General features: G+C 37.5%; 2 protein-coding genes across 4 annotated transcripts; one reads left to right on the top strand and one right to left on the bottom strand.

Moving 5' to 3' along the window:
- Positions 1-4: 4 nt before the first annotated feature.
- LOC149690569 (steroid receptor RNA activator 1-like) lies at positions 5-1755 on the bottom strand. Its single transcript, XM_089870131.1, has 5 exons — positions 1624-1755; positions 1228-1359; positions 891-1168; positions 535-643; positions 5-463 (listed from the first exon to the last, which is right to left on the bottom strand). Exons 1-5 carry the CDS (start codon positions 1718-1720, stop codon positions 309-311), a joined length of 771 nt encoding a protein of 256 aa, XP_089726257.1. The 5' UTR covers positions 1721-1755; the 3' UTR covers positions 5-308.
- A 232-nt stretch (positions 1756-1987) lies between these two features.
- On the top strand, positions 1988-15825 carry Stim (stromal interaction molecule). 3 transcript variants are annotated; one of them, XM_089870125.1, is made up of 11 exons: positions 1988-2321; positions 5199-5299; positions 7988-8102; positions 8605-8716; positions 8881-8996; positions 9597-10123; positions 10203-10303; positions 10406-10503; positions 11067-11183; positions 12720-13086; positions 13355-15825. In XM_089870125.1, exons 1-11 carry the CDS (start codon positions 1988-1990, stop codon positions 13863-13865), a joined length of 2499 nt encoding a protein of 832 aa, XP_089726251.1. In that variant the 3' UTR covers positions 13866-15825. The 3 variants fall into 3 exon arrangements, with proteins under 3 accessions (XP_089726251.1, XP_089726250.1, XP_089726249.1); XM_089870124.1 differs by having other exon boundaries at positions 10406-10581; XM_089870123.1 differs by having other exon boundaries at positions 10406-10581; positions 11040-11183.
- The last annotated feature ends 2033 nt before the right edge of the window (positions 15826-17858 follow it).

Raw genomic sequence — 17858 nt, 5'->3', positions numbered from 1 at the left:
CAACTTGTATAATTGAATTTTTTTAATTTAGTTTTTCTTTTAAATTACAGACACCTAAATATACAAAATTATTAATTAATTATTTTTATAAGCTTTAAAAAACAAATTAGGTTAATTTAATTAATAGTTATCACTTGAATTTTATTTTTATTCATTTTTGTGAAGCGAAACTATTTTTTTCCGACTTTAAAACGAACGAACAAATCAATTAATATTTAACAACTAAACAACGTATATCTACAAAATATTTGTTCAAAATTAATTAACCGAATTTAATTTAATCGCCTTAGAACTAATTAATCTTAATCTTAATTATCAGATTCCGGTTTTTTGCTGCACAGTTCTCGGCTTTCATTAATTATGTGTTTGATGCCAACCATCCATTGGCTAACTTCACTAACATAATCAACCATAAGGCTTAAGTGCAATTTGTGAGCTTCATCCCAATCTTCTTGTTCCATTGCTAAATTAAAAGTTAGCGATGTTACGTTTGGTTTTTCATCATTGCTTCGGAACTATGGTGGCTACCTGTACCTTTGGCAAGGATATAAACTTTCTTTCTAACTTCAGAACAAAGTTTCTGACCCGTCCACCAAGTACTAAGTATCGATAGCCTTTTAGAAACGTCTTCTCGAACTCTGGGCTATAAATTTAATTTAACGTTAAACTATGTCTTCGGAGGCAGACAACGATGTCTTCAATAGAGTGCTGTCAGTTGTGACGTCAGATCCAAGGTTAAACGTCAAGAGTCTGCCTTTAGCAATGAGCGGCCATGACAGTTACCGTTTTTACTTTTGCGCTCTTTAGAGCAGCGAAAGTATCGTTTCTTTATGGGAAAACAGCATGGGTGACGTCACACTGGCGCTTCTGACAGCACTCTATATAGTTACCTGCATATGAGAAGAACTTAATTTCATATAATGATTCAAGATTTCCATGGTTTTATCGTGCATGGATTCATCGTCGATGTTTAAATCTGGCGTTTCTTTATTGGCATCATCTTTAGATGCCACAACAACGTTACAAGTAGGTTGCCCTGAAGGAGGAAACAAAACTGCAGGGCATGTAGAAGGCACTGCCGTGTCTGACTTTGGCGGGAGAATTATAACACCCCCTACATTTGACGGTGGTTGTTCTTCGATTGGGCTCGAGTCAGGTACTAAACTACCTAGAATTAGAGCTTTAAGTGCCAAAGAGTGGATGGGATTTGTTATAGTTTTGTTATACCTATCGGTAAAGGTTGAGTAGGGGGTGCAGGATGACGTATTCTACCAGATAATAAGCCTCTACGTGGTACCGTCGGTTGCGTACTGTCGTAAGAAAATACTGGCGGATCATTCCATGCTCGCTCTTGATTACCTTAATTAATTAATTAATCAAATGGCAATTAGTATTTAAACACATACTACGAATACTAGATGGCACTAGTGAGGTTCAGCCAAGGCTTAGAGCAATTTTGACCCATTTAATCCTTTATTTAAGTTAAAAATTTATTTTTACATCTTCAATTAAAGAAAAGTATTATATTGTATTAATTTTGACAATATTTTAATATAATAAATAATTTTTTATGGTTTTACAATATAAATATTTACTATAAATGCAAGCGGTACAAATATTTACCAGGCTTGAGGGACATTTTCCACAGGATGATCACGTGGTTCGGGGAAGCCAATGAAATTGAATGAACGTCAGTCAGTGACGCGGCCTCTATCGGCATTCAAGAAAGGCTTGTAAATTATGAGGGCAGCCTTGGACGCGACTCCCGGTAATTAATGTTAAATTCGGCTTATTTTCAAATTAATTTAAGTGTTTTAAACAAAAAATCTCGCGTAGTTAACTAATTAATCGAATAATGTGTTTTTTAAATGGTATGGTTATCTAATTTTTTACGAAAAAGGCCGTAGTTGCAACTTTGGGAAAAGCCAAGGCTTAAAGTCGCCGACTGACTTGAAAAGCCTTTTTTTCCCATTCATTTTTGCTCGCGATGAAAGTGAAAGTGCTGTCATTGACTCGTGTAGTCGTTAGCGCTAGTATTTTAATATTATTGTTATGGGGCAAATCGGTTGACGGTCTCAAGGTTAAGAGGTTGAATGCCGGATCTTTGTTGTCCAGCAAAAGTAACTCGAAAGAGAAACTGGCTGAAACAATAACAAGCCCAGTTCCACCAGTTGAAGAGACATGTTCCAAAACAAATTGCCCCGGTGGTATTCCATCAAAAACCCCAGGTGCTAAAAGTTCATTACATTCGAGCGATAGTAAACCCATAAAATCTGATGGAAAGAAGGAAGAAGAAACAGATGTCAAAAGCTTAAAACCAGGTAAATAATGCTTCCTCATTTTGCATGTTGGTATTGTGTGGCTTCTTAAGGATTACCTAGCTCCTTTACCTTCTTAAAAGAAAGGTTTTGCATGTTTATTTATCTCTGTTATATTGAAAGACTGTACAACTTCTAACACACAGTCCCTACCTGACTCTAAATTGAGTTAGGAAAGATCTGTTATAAGCAGTGTAGAAAAAGTTATGCCCCAGCCATTTTCCTGTTTAAACTAGTAATTTGGAGTTGTTTAAGGGTTACCATTCCTTTAGAAGGGAAGATAGTCTGGTTTTTTTTTTATTTAAATGTGGGTCAAGACCCTTCCCTTTTGGAAATAAGAAAGTGGACATGAATCCTACAAGTGTTTTTTATATTAAGTGATGTGTCTCTCATTAAGTTTACAGAATTAATGTAAATGAGTCAGTTTGAACTTAAAGGGGCTAGAGAAATTTTCTCCAGTTTCTTAACTGGGTTTCCACTGGTCAGGGAAAGCTAGAAAGTCAGGGAAAAGTCAGGGAATTTTAAGAATTTCAACAAAGTCAGGGAGTTTTAAGTGCTGTTTTAATGAGATAATGTTTGACCAGACACCCCTTTAGTGAAAACTATCTATATCTATTGAATTACATTCACAAATGACTGGCAACACTTATCTGCACACTATCTATATCCCTGTTCAGGAAAGACCTCTTTAGATCTTCTAGATCATGTTAACCCTGAACTTAATTAAGTCATTGCTTGTGTAAGCCAAAAATTCATTTTGTAAAAAAAAAAAAGAAACTCTTCAGGTTAAATGTTTATTGCTTTACTCCACGATGGATAAACCAGTTAACCATGCTAAGGTTAGAAATCTGGAAAATGTCCAAAAAATACCATCTATACTCCAGAGAAAATTTCAAAATTGTTACATTTTTTTTACTGTAGAAAAACATTAATCATACTTAGATATCTCTTCTTTAAATCAAATATAAGAAATTCAAGATCAAAATCATTTAAATTTTATGCCTAATGTAGGTTTTATATGACAGCTAGTTCCTTGAAAAATTACGCATTTGACACGCGAAAGTACATAGACATCTACCAAAAGTGTATAGATATAAAAACAAAAAGTACACTTCCTTGAAACTTGCTCGCGCCTTATAATATTAGAATTTCTTTATCCGGACCCAGAATAGTGTCGACCCCCTCTGCGTATGATTACCTTCCCGACCGTGGTACAGGGAAGAAGCCAAAGCCGTGAATAGACCTTTTCGCAAATTTATGCGCGCATGCGCTTGTCGTGGGTCGTGGATAAAATAGCAGACGACGCCATCGGTCTATGGGGAAATAGCTGGGATTGTAGAGAACGGAGTAAATTTGAATCTAAACTGTGATAAACTAAAAATATTGGAACTTAAAGAAGTTTGTAAAAATATGGGAATTATATTTAAATCCTACTGGCGAAAACACATGCTCATTGAAGCTTTAAAAAATTATAATATCGAAAATATTTCCCTTAATAGCCAAGGCTTAGTGTCGGCTTCATAAATAATGTCGGTATCCAAGCAGCGCCGGGCAAAACCACGAGAGCAACCCGTCAAAAAAAGAACGCTTTCCCCGCGAGGGCCGCCGATTCCCGACCAGGGTCCGATACCCACTAACGAAATGCATGTTACATATACCCGTCTTTGGAGTTCCAACATTTTCGATTTATAACTCGTTCTCCTTTTCACAACAATTATGTGAAATTTAATTTCCACTGTTTTATCATCCCTCTTTACTTTATACGACTGATTCTTGCATCCTACCCACTACCACAACACAGCATCCAGGCATAGTGCAAAGGCTTAAGAATCATATGAAAAAAAAATAATTGAACAATGGTACAAAATTGAACTAACTAAAAAACCACTGGCTTAAATGAATTTTATTACACTTTTTTTCCAAATTTCTAAGAAAAAAAATCAAGAAAATGTATCGAAAATGATTAGATTTAATGGCAAAGTTGATGCCTCTAAAGTAATGAGGAAATACGCGGAGGCTAAGACCGTAGTCTGCTATTTTATCCACGTTGTTACTAACACGCATGCGCTTCGCATTTTCCCCCACTTTTACCCTCCGACATGCGAAAAGGGCTATAGGCTCAATAAGTCGCGGGTATTAGAGCTATTTCAATTCGGGGGGGGGGGGAAGGAGAGCTTTTAAGGTGGGGTTTCGCCAGTCCCCGCCTAGGCGCCATATTGTGCAGAAAATTTAGCAGAGAGTTCTTCAGCGGCCCGCACGGAGGGAGGGTGAAAACCGAGGGGGAAGACACTTGAGAACTCAGGTGTACAATATGACTTGAACTCAATGTACTGTCAAAGCTGAACTCTGAGTTCCGAAGGATTTGAACTCTATGCACTGTCAAAGCTGAACTCTTTTGAACTCAGGTGTACACAGAGATCTAGAGCGTCTACCCCCTCTTGAAAACCGGCTCCGTTTATTGGCAGGCCCAACTGTGACGTTTCCCCCCTTCAACTGATATAGCTCTAGTACCAAAAATTAATGTTTGGATCACCAGCACTATTTACTACTTTCTATAAACATATGACTTCGAAAAGCTCTTTCTTGATTGGTTAGTGTAGGGGGTTGAGGGAAGGGTAGTTTGCTCCTCAGCCAAAGGCAGGGAATTGTTCTGGAAGTGTACTTTTTGTTTTATATCTATAAACTTTTGCATCTACATAATTTTGGTAGCCGTTTAAAATGTCAAATCTCCATAAAAAATATTATAGAAAATAACTTATAAGAGCCCTAACCCAAAGTTTTTGACCCTTTGAAAGAGTCTTAGCCCTTTTGAACTTAGATAAATCTTCATTTATGTTAATTTAGTATTAACAAAAAACATCGTATCTAATTTGTTTCTAGTTGGTAGCGACGATGAACCAAGTTTTGAAGCAATCAGTTTTCTACATAGGCAATTAGACGATGATGCAAATGGAAATATAGATATATCTGAAAGTGATGAGGTAAAAAAAAAACTTTTGTTTTTCTCCGTAACATCTTATCTCAGCATTCTTTAATTATTATTTAGAAATTAGGCCTACTTTTTGGTTTGGTTGGTGTGATATCGGTTAATTTGTACGTACCTTAGAGGCTCAAGGGAGTGTGGCCTACTTGGCGTTGTATACGCATAGCATGCCGCTCTATATCTGTAATATTATACAATATTGCGAAATGATATTTTTTTTTTTTTTTTTTGAAAAGTGGGGTTTATTTTTTTTTTTTATTATGGTTATCCGTTATGATTCCTAAAGTGTGTTACTTTTAGCCTCCGTATCTTGAAAAATTGAGTACGGGAGTTGAAAAATCTGTCAATTTATTTTTAAGTTGAATTATACTCCCCCCCTCTCTCTCTATTCCTAGACTAGATTTATTTTTGAGATAGAAGCAATTTTTTATCCATTAACGAATGGGAAACAATAATGATGAAAAATGTGTTGTTGATTTGTTTTGCGAAATATTTGGGTTAAGTTCACACTAGAAAACCTGGAAATGTATTGTGATTTTATTTACTTTATTTTTTAAGTGCGAACGTGAATTTTAATTTTAACGAGGGGGTAATCACTCTTAGAGTACTTAAATACCGATTACGGGTTACATTAATGATGAAAAAAATGTGTTGTTTTGAATTGTTGTGTTTAATTCTGGGTTATGTTCGCACTAGAAAACCTATATACTTATCGTGAATTTCTTCAGTGTGAACGCGGCTTTTGATTTTAACGAGGGGCTAATCACTCTTAGAGTACCAGAACACTGATTTTGGATTACAATAATTATGTAAAATGTGTTGTTGATTATTTGTGCGAAATTTTGTGTTATGTTCGCACTAGAAAACCTGGAAATGTATTGGGAATATATTTTTAGTGCGAACGGGCTTCGGATTTTAACGAGGGGCTAATCACTCTTAGAGTACCTGAACACTGATTTTGGATTACAATAATAATGATAAATGTGTTGTTGATTTGTTGTGCGGAATTTTGGGTTATGTTCGCACTGGAAAACCGAAATCCGTACTGTGAATTTATTCAGTGTGAACGCGGCTTTTGATTTTAACGAGGGGCTAATCACTCTCAGACTCCCTGAACACCGATTATTTATTATGCCTAATAATTTAAGCACTGAAAGACGTGCTAATTAAATAAAGGGGTCATTCATAAAACCCTCCAACCATATCTTGTTTAACATTTTCGGGACCATCTCAAAATCACCTATAGAAGCATCCCACTGTACCACCCTTTGTGCAACACCCTGTATATAGATATTTATACGCCATCGGTTTTAAAATTGAAAATATTTTTAGCTTGGATGAACAGTGAGAAACTGTTTTTATGAGGGTCGTACGAGTTGATTTTTATTTTTTATTTTTCATAATTTTTACCTCCCTTCAGGCTTATTGCCTGTCATAGAGTAAAGGTATCTCAGGTCTAGATATCTCTAGTTGAAAAAGTGTTAATGCAGCTAGCTTTCAAGCTATAAAAATTACGTATTTTTTTAGTTAGTCAAAAGCATTTTCAGAGCAGGGTATTTTTTCCGTAAGTTTAAAATAATTTTTTTTTTTCCAAAAATTATATGTTATATGCCGGTTTATTTATTAATATTTAATGAGTCATTATGTAGATTTGGTATATAATTCCTGTTATTAGCGAGAACGTAATAATTAAGGCATTTTAAAAGGTTACAAAATGCATATAACATTGACCTTATTCAATCGAAAAAGGGAAAAAATGCCCCTATGGGGATTAGTGTATGTGGTTTACTTAAGAACACCTGTGTAATATGAAAAGTTGTACGCTAGGTTTAAGTAGACTGTACTCTATATAGCGCACGTGCACGTTTTTAAAATTAGCAAGTGGTATACAGGTATAGTCGTTTTGATAATATTGCACCTCAGTGACAAAATATTATCATTCCATGTGTCAAACTTTGTGTCAAATTCATGCTGAGAACGGCTTGGGATTTTAAAAAGAAAAATACTTGGGGAAAGTTTTTGCAAGGTTGAGGTTTTTATCTTCAAAAATATTTACAACCCATAAATAATATCTTCAATGTTAAACTGATTTTTTTTTGGGGGGGGGGGGGGTAACCTAGACAATTTCTTCCGAAGTATAAAGAAATATTTCAAAGAAAAATTTATTTTTGACCTGAATAACCATGAAATATGAATTTCGCAATATTTTGTTATTATTTTTTTTAACTTAAGGTTATGAACTTTCTTCAATACTGAAGGACGAGTTAGTTATTATTTTTTTTTACGATGTAAGGAAAGATTATAAGGTCTTTAACCCTTTCTCGATAACGTGACCCCTATTGAATGCTTCAGTTAAAATCGAGGGGTTACTCACTGTTTAGATTCCCTTTACACCAATTAGACCCACGGTATGAACTACGGTACGGTTGCTATGAGAACCAATTTCAATTTCCGAAGGTTACAATATCTTTACCCATATTGAATTCTTCGATCAAAATCGAGGGGCTACTCACTGTTAGATTCCTTCTACACCGATTAAGATTTACGTGTAATCATTTTCGAACTGGGGGTCTTCAAGATTTCAGGTACACGTATTAGGTTGAGTGATTAGACCCTCGGTATGAACTACGGTACGGTTTCTATGAGGACCAATTCCAATTTCCGAAAAATTACAATCTCATTACAGTTTCTTAGAGATGAATTGCAGTATGAAAATGCCGGTGAACGTCAAAAAACCTTTCATGGTAATGACAAACACATTAGCGTTGATGAATTATGGCGTGCGTGGAAAACTTCCGAAGGTGTGTGACATTTCTTTTGTTAGTTTAATTGATCGCCATACAAAATTACAAAAAGCTTTTGAACGATTCGATTTCGATTCGAATCAAATCAATATTGGCGTATTAGGGTTTGTAGGGAACCTGTATAACTCGGGGATTTTGAAAAATGGGGGAATAAGTCAGGGATTTAAAGTTTCTTCCTAAAAGGTCAGGGATAGGACAGAGATTTTGTTTGGTATATCAAACCATGATTGCTTCGAGCAATGATAAATATGGGCCCATGTGTAATTATGAAGTGGCTTCTGGTAAACACCTTAAAATGATCAGGGATATTGGCAAAATTTGGTCAGGGATAAGCTGCTTGAAAAGTCAGGGATTTCGTCCGAACCCTGCTTATTCAAAGTTGGAAATAACAAAAAATACGTCTAAGAAGTCGTTCATTCTAAAATTGGGCCAAAACCTCAAAATACAGTGTATAAATGTCTATGGACGCACCATAAAAAATTGTAATTTATGTCAATAGTACATAATTGGACAACGGAGCAAACGATACAGTGGTTGGTGCAGAATGTGGAGCTACCTCAATATGCTCAAGTCTTCCAAGATCTTAACGTAAACGGTTCCCACCTACCTAGGTGAGACTTCATTCCATCCATCAGTCATTCCTTTAAATTGGTTTACACCTTAAAATCTTCCGTTCGCCGCGAAAGTGTTCAAAATGTTTATATTTTGTTGTAAAGTTGAGACTATTATAGAAACTAAAGGGTTAAGTTGATTCTCTTCAATGTTGTTTTAAAAGGATGGCGGTTCCAAATATGCAATATCTAACCCAGGTGCTGGGTGTCAAGGATCACCGGCATAAACAGAAATTGGCCCTCAAATCCATGGATGTTGTGTTATTCGGGCCTCCCAGACGTGAGTCTACATTTTTTTAAGTAGCTCTTTTACTTACTTAATTGACAACGCGAGTGACTTCTTATATAAACAGATTGGGTAATAAATATTCCGCATCTGTAACGTGTCTAAAAAGTGGCGTAGTACTTTAGGGTTATTTGACAGATGGTAGGCCTATCCCGTTGTAATAAATAAACACTATGCAAGAGTTTATAATATAATAATATTTTTTCAATGTTGAGGAATTTTTGCTTGAAACAGTGTATAGTAAATTAGTATAATGTGACGTCAGTGCCTAGGTAAAACTTCGCGGGCTTAAAGGGGCTGACCGACCCCCTCTCCTTTTTTACCCACCCGCTATGTTAAGCTCTATGAGGAAGATCGTCATTTGTCCCATGGTCCGAACAGCCCCTTTAACTTTGGCAGTGGGCAGCCATGTTTGGTAGTACTTGGGTTCTAAGGGCAAATAGTATGGGTGACGTCACACTAATTCTTCTGAGATAGCCCCATTGGTGTTTTTCACTGCCTTAATGTAAAGAGAACATCGAACTTATGTTCTTAATTGTCATAATGTGGTAAAGCATTGGTATTGACTTAGTAGTTGTCCATTTGCTCTCGCAGACCACAACTACGTCAAAGACAGCCTTTTGGTTCTGCTATTAGTAATAGCCATTGGTGGGTGCTGGTTCGCGTATGTTCAACATAAACATTCGCAAAATCACATGAAGAAAATGATGAAGGACATGGAGAGTCTTCAACACGCTGAAGAAGCTCTGGAAGTTTTGGCCAAAGAACTGGACAAGGCGCGAGAAGAAAATCTTCAAAGAAAGATTAAGGAAAGAGAATCGAGTATCATGAGAAGGGAATCGAGTCGAGCTAGGGAAGCTGCTGTCAACGGCGATGTCACCGGTGTCTCCAGCGGTGGTTCGAGTCCGGAAGAAGAGATATCCAAGAGATTGGAGTTAGAAGACGAATTGAGGAGGACGAAGGAGCAGCTAGCGAGAATGGAACAAGACTTTGAAGCTCGTTCTTGGTCGCCTCCACAAGCGTTACAACATTGGCTGCAGCTCACTTACGAATTGGAACAGAAACATTATAACGCTAAAAAGGCGAACGCCGAGCAACAATTGGCCGCTGCAAAAGAAGGGGTGAGATTGAATGTTAGTGGCGCAACCTCGAGGGTCACGGCTCTATCACGTTTAATCTTTTTGGGTTTGCGCGTTGTAGTGCGAAAAAATTAGGAAGAGGAGATCCAGTTTCTTGGGAACGTTTAGAATTGCTCATGGTGGTGTTATAGATGATGTAGACAATTGGATTTTGCAAGCTAGGTAAGGCCGGTTTTGTTCACTTGTTCCGTTCGTTGTTCTTGTTGAGTGTGTAAATGAGACTAGGGACGTCATGGGTTTGAGTTTGAGGTTATGTCGTTGCAGGGCGGCACTTTCAGAAGTTACGAAAGACTTACAAGAAAGACTTCAAAGATGGAGGCAAATTGAACTGCTGTGCGGTTTCCCCATTGTGATGAATCCAGGTGCGGCGAAATTGGAGGCCATCCTCAGGGGTACAACAGTAGCCAATGGGAGTACATCGACACTGGGACATTTTTCAGGTTAGGGGTGGGGGCTGCGCCTTATCGTTAAGCGCAGCAGGATAAAGAAATGTTTTTAAAAAAAGATGTTTTTGGTTTTTTTGGTTCTCTTCTTTTCCGTTTCTATATACATATATACATGTTCACACACACTGACACATTAGAATTTCGCGAAATACTACCACATTCTTCGTAGTAGTAGAAGGAAACACACACAACTTTCTATGCTATCTCTTTTTATCATCGTAGATTTTTTTGTTTTGTATCTAATTTTGTTGATTTTGTTAAATTAGTTCGGTAGACGATTCTTTTTTCGTATTAACACACTTCAATGGCTACTTTTTCCGTCTATCTCTATCGACTTTTGGTTGAAAAGATTAATTCTATCGTAAAACGAAACCTTTGAGGAAACTCTGGCCCAATTTTTTTCATTGCTTGAAATATAACTCTCGTCTTTTTTCGTTTGGATCTTTTTGTAGATTCAAAATTGAAACGTTTTATTGCAGCGAGGAGCAATATGTCTCGAAGTTGCAGCGAAGGGACGTTGCTCGATGAAGAGACTTTAGCCGCTCAACAACAGCAAGTTCCTCCTCCTATCCAACCTTACGGAGGAACTTCTGCAGGTTAAGCATCAGTCATTTTTTGTTTTTCAGTCCGTGTTGTTACTTGTCGTTGATGTTTGTTGTTTGTTCGCGTCTTTAAAGGCATGTGCGAGGGCTACAAGTTGTTTGTTGCTTTTAGAGTTAAGCTTATTTAAATAAAGGTATTAGTATCGGTCACTTTTAGGTCCATTAAATTTATTGATGCATATTTTAGGCAAAAGTATTAGCGTTTATAGTCGCGATATAAAGTGTACGTTTTGCGATTGTACGCTAGATACAATACAAGTCAAGGGAAATATATTCGCACATGCCTCAATCTTCGTGTAAAATTGATATAATATTTTGACGACCGTGGGTGCATTTTTTAAAATCGAAACTTAATTGCAATTGCAATTGCGCATTTTGAGTGAGGCACCGTTCAGTTTGTATTAATTATTACTAATAGGTGATGGGGTATTTTTTCTCTGTCTCTTTTCAACTACTTTTTTTAATGTTCCTCTGACAACCCAACCACTTTTTTTTTTCTCTATATTTCTTTTCACATTTTCCAACACTTCTAACCCAAAAAAAAATAAATAAAATACTAATACGTCTCTGGCTGGCTGCGGAACGATTTGAATGGAATGACAAACAATGAACTTTAATCTTCGGGTGGTGGTGGTGATGGTGGTTCGGTTTCTCTCTCTTCTCTCTCTCACTGTCTTCTCTTCTCTTGAATCTGGTTGGTTTTGTGCTCGTTGGTTGTTTGACTCTAACCTACGTGACGCTGTCCAGTGCAGCAGTTGGTACACCGCTCGGCAGCCCTCTTCTTGGCCTCCGTTCCTCCCGCTTGTCTGAAGTGCGGCGTACAATGTCAACCAAATCCCGCGTTTCTATCTTCTCGGAGCGCTAGGGGAAGCATTACTTCCATCGGATCAAATGCTTCTTCTAGTTGCCTCTTAGAATCTCAACTTACGCAACCCGTTTTAACCGGCATTGAACTCACTTATAGTAACGGTGAGGAAACCACACACTTGTCACGTGTTTTCTTGTCTTCCTTTCTTCTATCGCTAATTAGCCTTATTCCTGATCAGCGCCACCTACCCATAGCGGCGACTTTGAGAACTACTGTAAGCGGCAAGCCAATCAGATGTCGCTAAAATCTGGTGACGTCACTGACTGGCACTCTCGGGTCTTACCAAAAATGACGTCACCAGATTTTAGCGATATCTGATTGGCTTGCCGCTTACAGTAGTTCTCAAAGTCACCGCTATGGGTAGATGGCGCTGATCAGGAATAAGACCGCTAATTAGCTGTTTTCTTGAAGTTTTAATTAACTTTAACACGTTGTAGTTGAAGACAGAGACGAGTTCGATCTTTACGAGTCTCTCTCGTTCTTCAGCTGCATTTTAAACCAAATCTAAATTATTTACACGCTTATATTCTTTTTCAATTTAAAACTTAATTAAAATTATAAACGTAACGTACGTGATTGGTAGTATTAAAAATTAACATATAGTGTCTTTAGAAAGCTAATATATATTCCCCCCCTGATTCATTTGTTGCTCGAATCGTTAGGCTCAGTAATAACAATGCCTGGCTACGTAAACGCTCATTTACCATCACCAGGAGTTGTTTCGGAGTTACGACGCGAGCATGTTCAAATGGGCCGGCTCGGGTCATCCAACTCGTTGAGTTCCGAGAGCAAGAGTCAGCCCGGTCCGGCTGTCTCTGGTTCTCAACTTAGTCAGCTGGATGAAGAAGTGGCCACTGACGATGAGGTGGACAATGGGGAACTGGACGATAATGAAGAAGCCGCCAAAGGAGCCACCGTCCTCTTACCGCCAACTACTCAATCCCCTCTAGCTACTACTAATGGCGGACGCGCTTCTTCAGCTCCGCCCGAAGATAGAGCCGCCACGTTTATCGTTGGTGGCGGAGATAGGTAAATTGAAATCTGATCTATATACGACAGGGCAGGGCGGGGCAAAACGGAGCCAAGACTTAGATAATTCTTCCCCATCTTTGAGTTAGCGATAAAAAACGAACTAAATGTATAACTAATCAAATGCTAATTAATATGAAACTAACCGTACGATTTGGTCTTGATGTTATTTGTTTATGTTTGGGTGGGTTTTCCCGCGTGTCGGTTTGTTGGATGAACACTTTAGTAAGAAATTTCCTTCCCTTTTGTTTCATTTCTCTTTTGATAGTCCGCAAATTGTCTCGTCAACGTCTATTAGAGGCCGCGTAATTAGCCCAAATACGGTGGTAGTAACAGCAGCATCAGTGGCGTCCGTAGCTCCTCATCATTCCCCTTACTATCAACAGAGTTCTTCTTCCTCATCTTCTTCAACCAACCTGGTCCTTGGTCGACCACCCTCGTGGCCGGATACTTCCCTTATCAATCCATCCAATCAGTTGGCCAGGACCGATTCAACTGATTCCTGGGAAACTCCCGCCCCCGCAGCCGTCGTTAAAGGGATCGGTCAATTATCACCCAGTGGTTCCGTCTCTTCTAGCGGAGGAGGTGGTAGCGTTTCTGGCCGGCGTAAGAAAGGCAATCTCATGTCCTCCTTACGTCAAGGTCTACCTTCTAACCCTCCTCCTACGTTAGAAGAAGAGAACTCTACGGATTCGGCTTCCGTAGATGAAAGTGATAGTCGTAAAGAGAAAAAGAAAATGTCGATATTTTCTCGATTAAAGAAGAAAAAAACTACTTGAGAATATTTCAAAAAAACCCTAAAAAAACCCCTAAAAACTGGACTCTTTTTCCCTACCAGTTTTTTTTGGACTTGGAATAAAACTTTTCGCGTAGGTTTTTCGAAGGAAATGAAGCTATATTTTTGGTGCTTTCGAAGATATGTATAAAAAAAAAAATGTTTGACTCGAATAGGAAATTATTACGATATATTTTTGTGGTTCGTAAATAAGTAAATACAAAAAAGAAGTAATTAAGACGTTCGAGATCCTCAATCAGCCCAAGGTAATTTTGTTTTTGAAAATGGGATTCTTCTAAAAGGAAGTAAGATTGATGAACATTTTGTTTTTTTCTTCTTTATTCTTTATTTTTCACACATACACTATACGCTACACTATCCTTCCTTTTGCTCTCGACTGTTTTTCTTTCGTTACGTTAAGTTTTTTAAAAGAGGGTATTATCGACTACAAATGATTGGCTGATATTTTTTGACATCCGCTGATATTTGTGGTTTTACTTAATTTCTCTTATATTTCTTTGAATTTTATCAACACCATCCCCCTGTTCCGTGTTAGGGGTGAGGGGTCTGACATTCATAAAGTAGTATTGGGTTAAGTTGACCTTTCGGGACCCCGTACTGGTACCTGTGGAATGTTTGCACGGACCCCTCCCAAGGTTTTATCGTTAAAGGGGCTTGGCTTCTTGGAACGTGGGACAAAAGACGATCTTCCTGATAGAGCTTAGCGTAGATTAAGCTGACCCCTCCAGGGACCTGTGGAATGTTTACACGGACCCCCAAGGTTTTATCTTTAAAGGGGCTTGGTTTCTCGGAACGTGGGACAAAAGACGATCTTCTTGATAGAGTTTGGCGTAGATTAAGCTGACCCCTCCAGGGACCTGTGGAATGTTTACACGGAGCCCTAAGGTTTTATCTTTAAAGGGGCTTGGCTTCTTGGAACGTGGGACAAAAGACGATCTTCCTGATAGAGCTTAGCATAGATTAAGCTGACCCCTCCAGGGACCTGTGGAATGTTTACACGGAGCCCTAAGGTTTTATCTTTAAAGGGGCTTGGCTTCTTGGAACGTGGGACAAAAGACGATCTTCCTGATAGAGCTTAGCATAGATTAAGCTGACCCCTCGGGACCTGTGGAATGTTTGCAAGGACCCCTCCCAAGGTTTTTATGGTTAAAGGGGCTTGGTTTCTCGGAACGCGGGACAAAAGACGATCTTCTTGATAGAGCTTAGCGTAGATTAAGCTGACCCCTCCAGGGACCTGTGGAATGTTTACACGGACCCCCAAGGTTTTATCTTTAAAGGGGCTTGGCGTCTTGGAACGTGGGACAAAAGACGATCTTCTTGATAGAGCTTAGCATAGATTAAGCTGACCCCTCGGGACCTGTGGAATGTTTACACGGACCCCCAAGGTTTTATCTTTAAAGGGGCTTGGCTTCTTGGAACGTGGGACAAAAGACAATCTTCCTTATAGATCTTAGCATAGCGGGTGGGTAAAAAAAGAGAGGGGGTCGGAAAGTACGTTTAGGGTTATCAGAAACCATACTGAGACAGAAGGCATTGTTACCTTTTGCTTTTAGTAGGAAATTTGTTGGAAGCTCGAGTTTCCTAACAATGAAAGGGTTTGACACATGTCAAATGAATTAGGGGGTTTGGGTTAGGTTGAAATCCATGAACTTTTGAGGACATCCCCCTAAGGAATTACAGGAGTGGCCCAAAATATTTGCCACTCAATTCAAAAGAAAATCTCAAGTTATTTAAAATATATTACCTACTTTATTTAAAATATATTACCTATTTTATTTAAAATTGAAGTATATTGCAGACCTTGTAGTTTTTGTTAGCCATTGCGCAACTTCGCGTACCAGTGGTAATTGGTACCATGATAAGTATAGATCTCTTAAAATTGAACGCACTTCGTGATTATAGCATTTATTTGTTGAAATTTAAACACTGAAATAACATTTGAATGTCCGACCTTTCATTCCAGCACTTCCCCCTTAAATTAAATTAATTCCTCCCTCCCCCACCCATTTTTAGATTATTTTTATTTAATATTATACATTAATTATAATTAGCGTAAAATTTATTTTAAACCAGTTATTATATAGCTTTAATTAATTAATTTGTTAATTACGTTATTAAAAAGATTGTTTTATTTAGTTCGTCGTCGCCCCATCCATTAGAACCCTTAATTAATTAATAACTAGATTTTAATTTTTATTTTCAATTGTATTATATATAAATATATATATATATCATCAAAATATGTACGTAATCGCAAATTCAAAATGAAAAAGAAATTTAATTTATTTAAATTTCAAGAAAGATCGATTGAGAGTTAAAAAAAAAATCAAGGCAATAATTTTTAAATAATATATATGTATATATATTTAACGGCATTTAAGTACTGATATATTTTAATTAAAAACGTTAATCCACAGTATTCCGAAGGTATAATAGATAAAAACTGGCTCAATTAACTCTCAATCGACCTTGAAATTATAAATATATTTATATACTTTTTCGTTTATTTTGAATTTTGACGTAACAGTGAGATGTTGATGAACTCCTTAATATTAATACGGTATTAATTAACTAACACAATTAAGTCCCCGAGAAATTAAAATTTACACGCTCTCATGAGTTATGATTGATAATAAACATTTGGGTTTACGAGTGCAGCTTACCTTTCAATATGTAGCTGATTAAAACGGAAGTGAAATCGAGTGAAATTAAATAAAACAATAAAAATACACTTACCTGGTCTAAGTTGACGTGTGACGTATTACAGGGTAAAGATACTAATTGCAAGGACCCTTCTATGTACTCTACGAATCGGTTTCTCCTAAAATTTAAAGAAAAAATACCCCCTGGAAATCCAGCACTGATTTCATTTAAACTAACTCCAAAAACTACATACACTTTTCTTGAAATCATTTAAATGTTTGTTACCAAGAAGTGATATCTAGTTTATTAGGGAGAAGGTAAAAATTCGCCCCACATTTATAATCTAGCTTTATCTCCAGTCCAAACTTATAGGTCCGGAATTAATCCCCCCCCCCCCGCCTCTAAATTAATACAACCAGCATCTCATTGGTTCTTGAAAACTCGCGCACGTTAACGCGACGCGAATGACGAAAATTACGTGTATTTTCCGACTGAGGAGAGGCTGCGAAATAGCCCGGCCTCCTTTTACATCCCCCCTTGTATTTTGAAAGGGGGACTGGGACTATGGCGCGCGCGAATTAATACTTAGGCATCTTATACCTTCTCCCTAATAAACTATAGATATCACTTCTTGATGTTACGATACCATAAAGCAACGTACCACACCATTTGCCCACCAAAACATAAATAAAAATTACATAAAAATATAACATAATGGCATGAGAGTGTGTGTAATGTAATTTATCTATTCTATTGTATATATATATGAAAAATGTGAACTTAAGTGACGTTTCTTGGAACTAAATTGAACTGGAATTAACGATATTAAATTAACTTAGGAAAATTTAACTTTTGATAAGTATAATGTACTAACTAAGTAACGTTAGCGGAGTTAACGTTTCTGGTGCAGGAAACACGCGATAAATACAGGAAATTAATTTAAAAATTGATTGGAATTCAGTATTAAACCAATCTGTAAATGTAGCTTTTGGGTCAACTCAAGAAGTGATATCTAGTTTATTAGGGAGAAGGTATAAATTCGCACCACATTTCAAGCTTTATCTCCAGTCCAAACGTAAGTCCGGAGTTAATCCCCGCCGCCTCAAATTACAACCAGCATCTCATTGGTTCTTGAAAACTCACGTCAGCGCGACGACGCGAATGACGAAAATTATAGTCATATTTTCCGACTGAGGAGAGGTGAAATAGCCCGGCCTCTCCTTTTACGTCCCCCCCTTGTATTTTGAAAGGGGGACTGGGACTATGGCGCGCTAATACTTTGGCATCTTAACACCTTCTCCCTAATAAATTAGATATCACTTCTTGGTCAATT

The sequence above is a fragment of the Phalangium opilio genome, unplaced genomic scaffold (genome assembly GCF_054372755.1).
Source record: "Phalangium opilio isolate 3A_F unplaced genomic scaffold, DU_Popi_V2 ptg000031l_1, whole genome shotgun sequence".
NCBI lineage: Eukaryota > Metazoa > Arthropoda > Arachnida > Opiliones > Phalangiidae > Phalangium > Phalangium opilio.
Note: the sequence above shows the minus strand (reverse complement) of the source record. Positions and strands in the feature narration are given on the sequence as shown.

What these genes read in the sequence shown, in the direction of transcription:
- LOC149690569 (XM_089870131.1), bottom strand. Translation starts at nt 1,720, where the DNA reads ATGCCGATAGAGGCCGCGTCACTGACTGACGTTCATTCAATTTCATTG. An exon ending in TACTCAACCTTTACCGATAG is followed by an intron (nt 1,169 to 1,227) that starts GTATAACAAAAC and finishes CTCTAATTCTAG; the next exon opens with GTAGTTTAGTACCTGACTCG. An exon ending in AGTTTATATCCTTGCCAAAG is followed by an intron (nt 464 to 534) that starts GTACAGGTAGCC and finishes CTTTTAATTTAG; the next exon opens with CAATGGAACAAGAAGATTGG.
- Stim (XM_089870123.1), top strand. Translation starts at nt 1,988, where the DNA reads ATGAAAGTGAAAGTGCTGTCATTGACTCGTGTAGTCGTTAGCGCTAGT. An exon ending in ATATATCTGAAAGTGATGAG is followed by an intron (nt 5,300 to 7,987) that starts GTAAAAAAAAAA and finishes ATCTCATTACAG; the next exon opens with TTTCTTAGAGATGAATTGCA. An exon ending in AACGGTTCCCACCTACCTAG is followed by an intron (nt 8,717 to 8,880) that starts GTGAGACTTCAT and finishes TTGTTTTAAAAG; the next exon opens with GATGGCGGTTCCAAATATGC.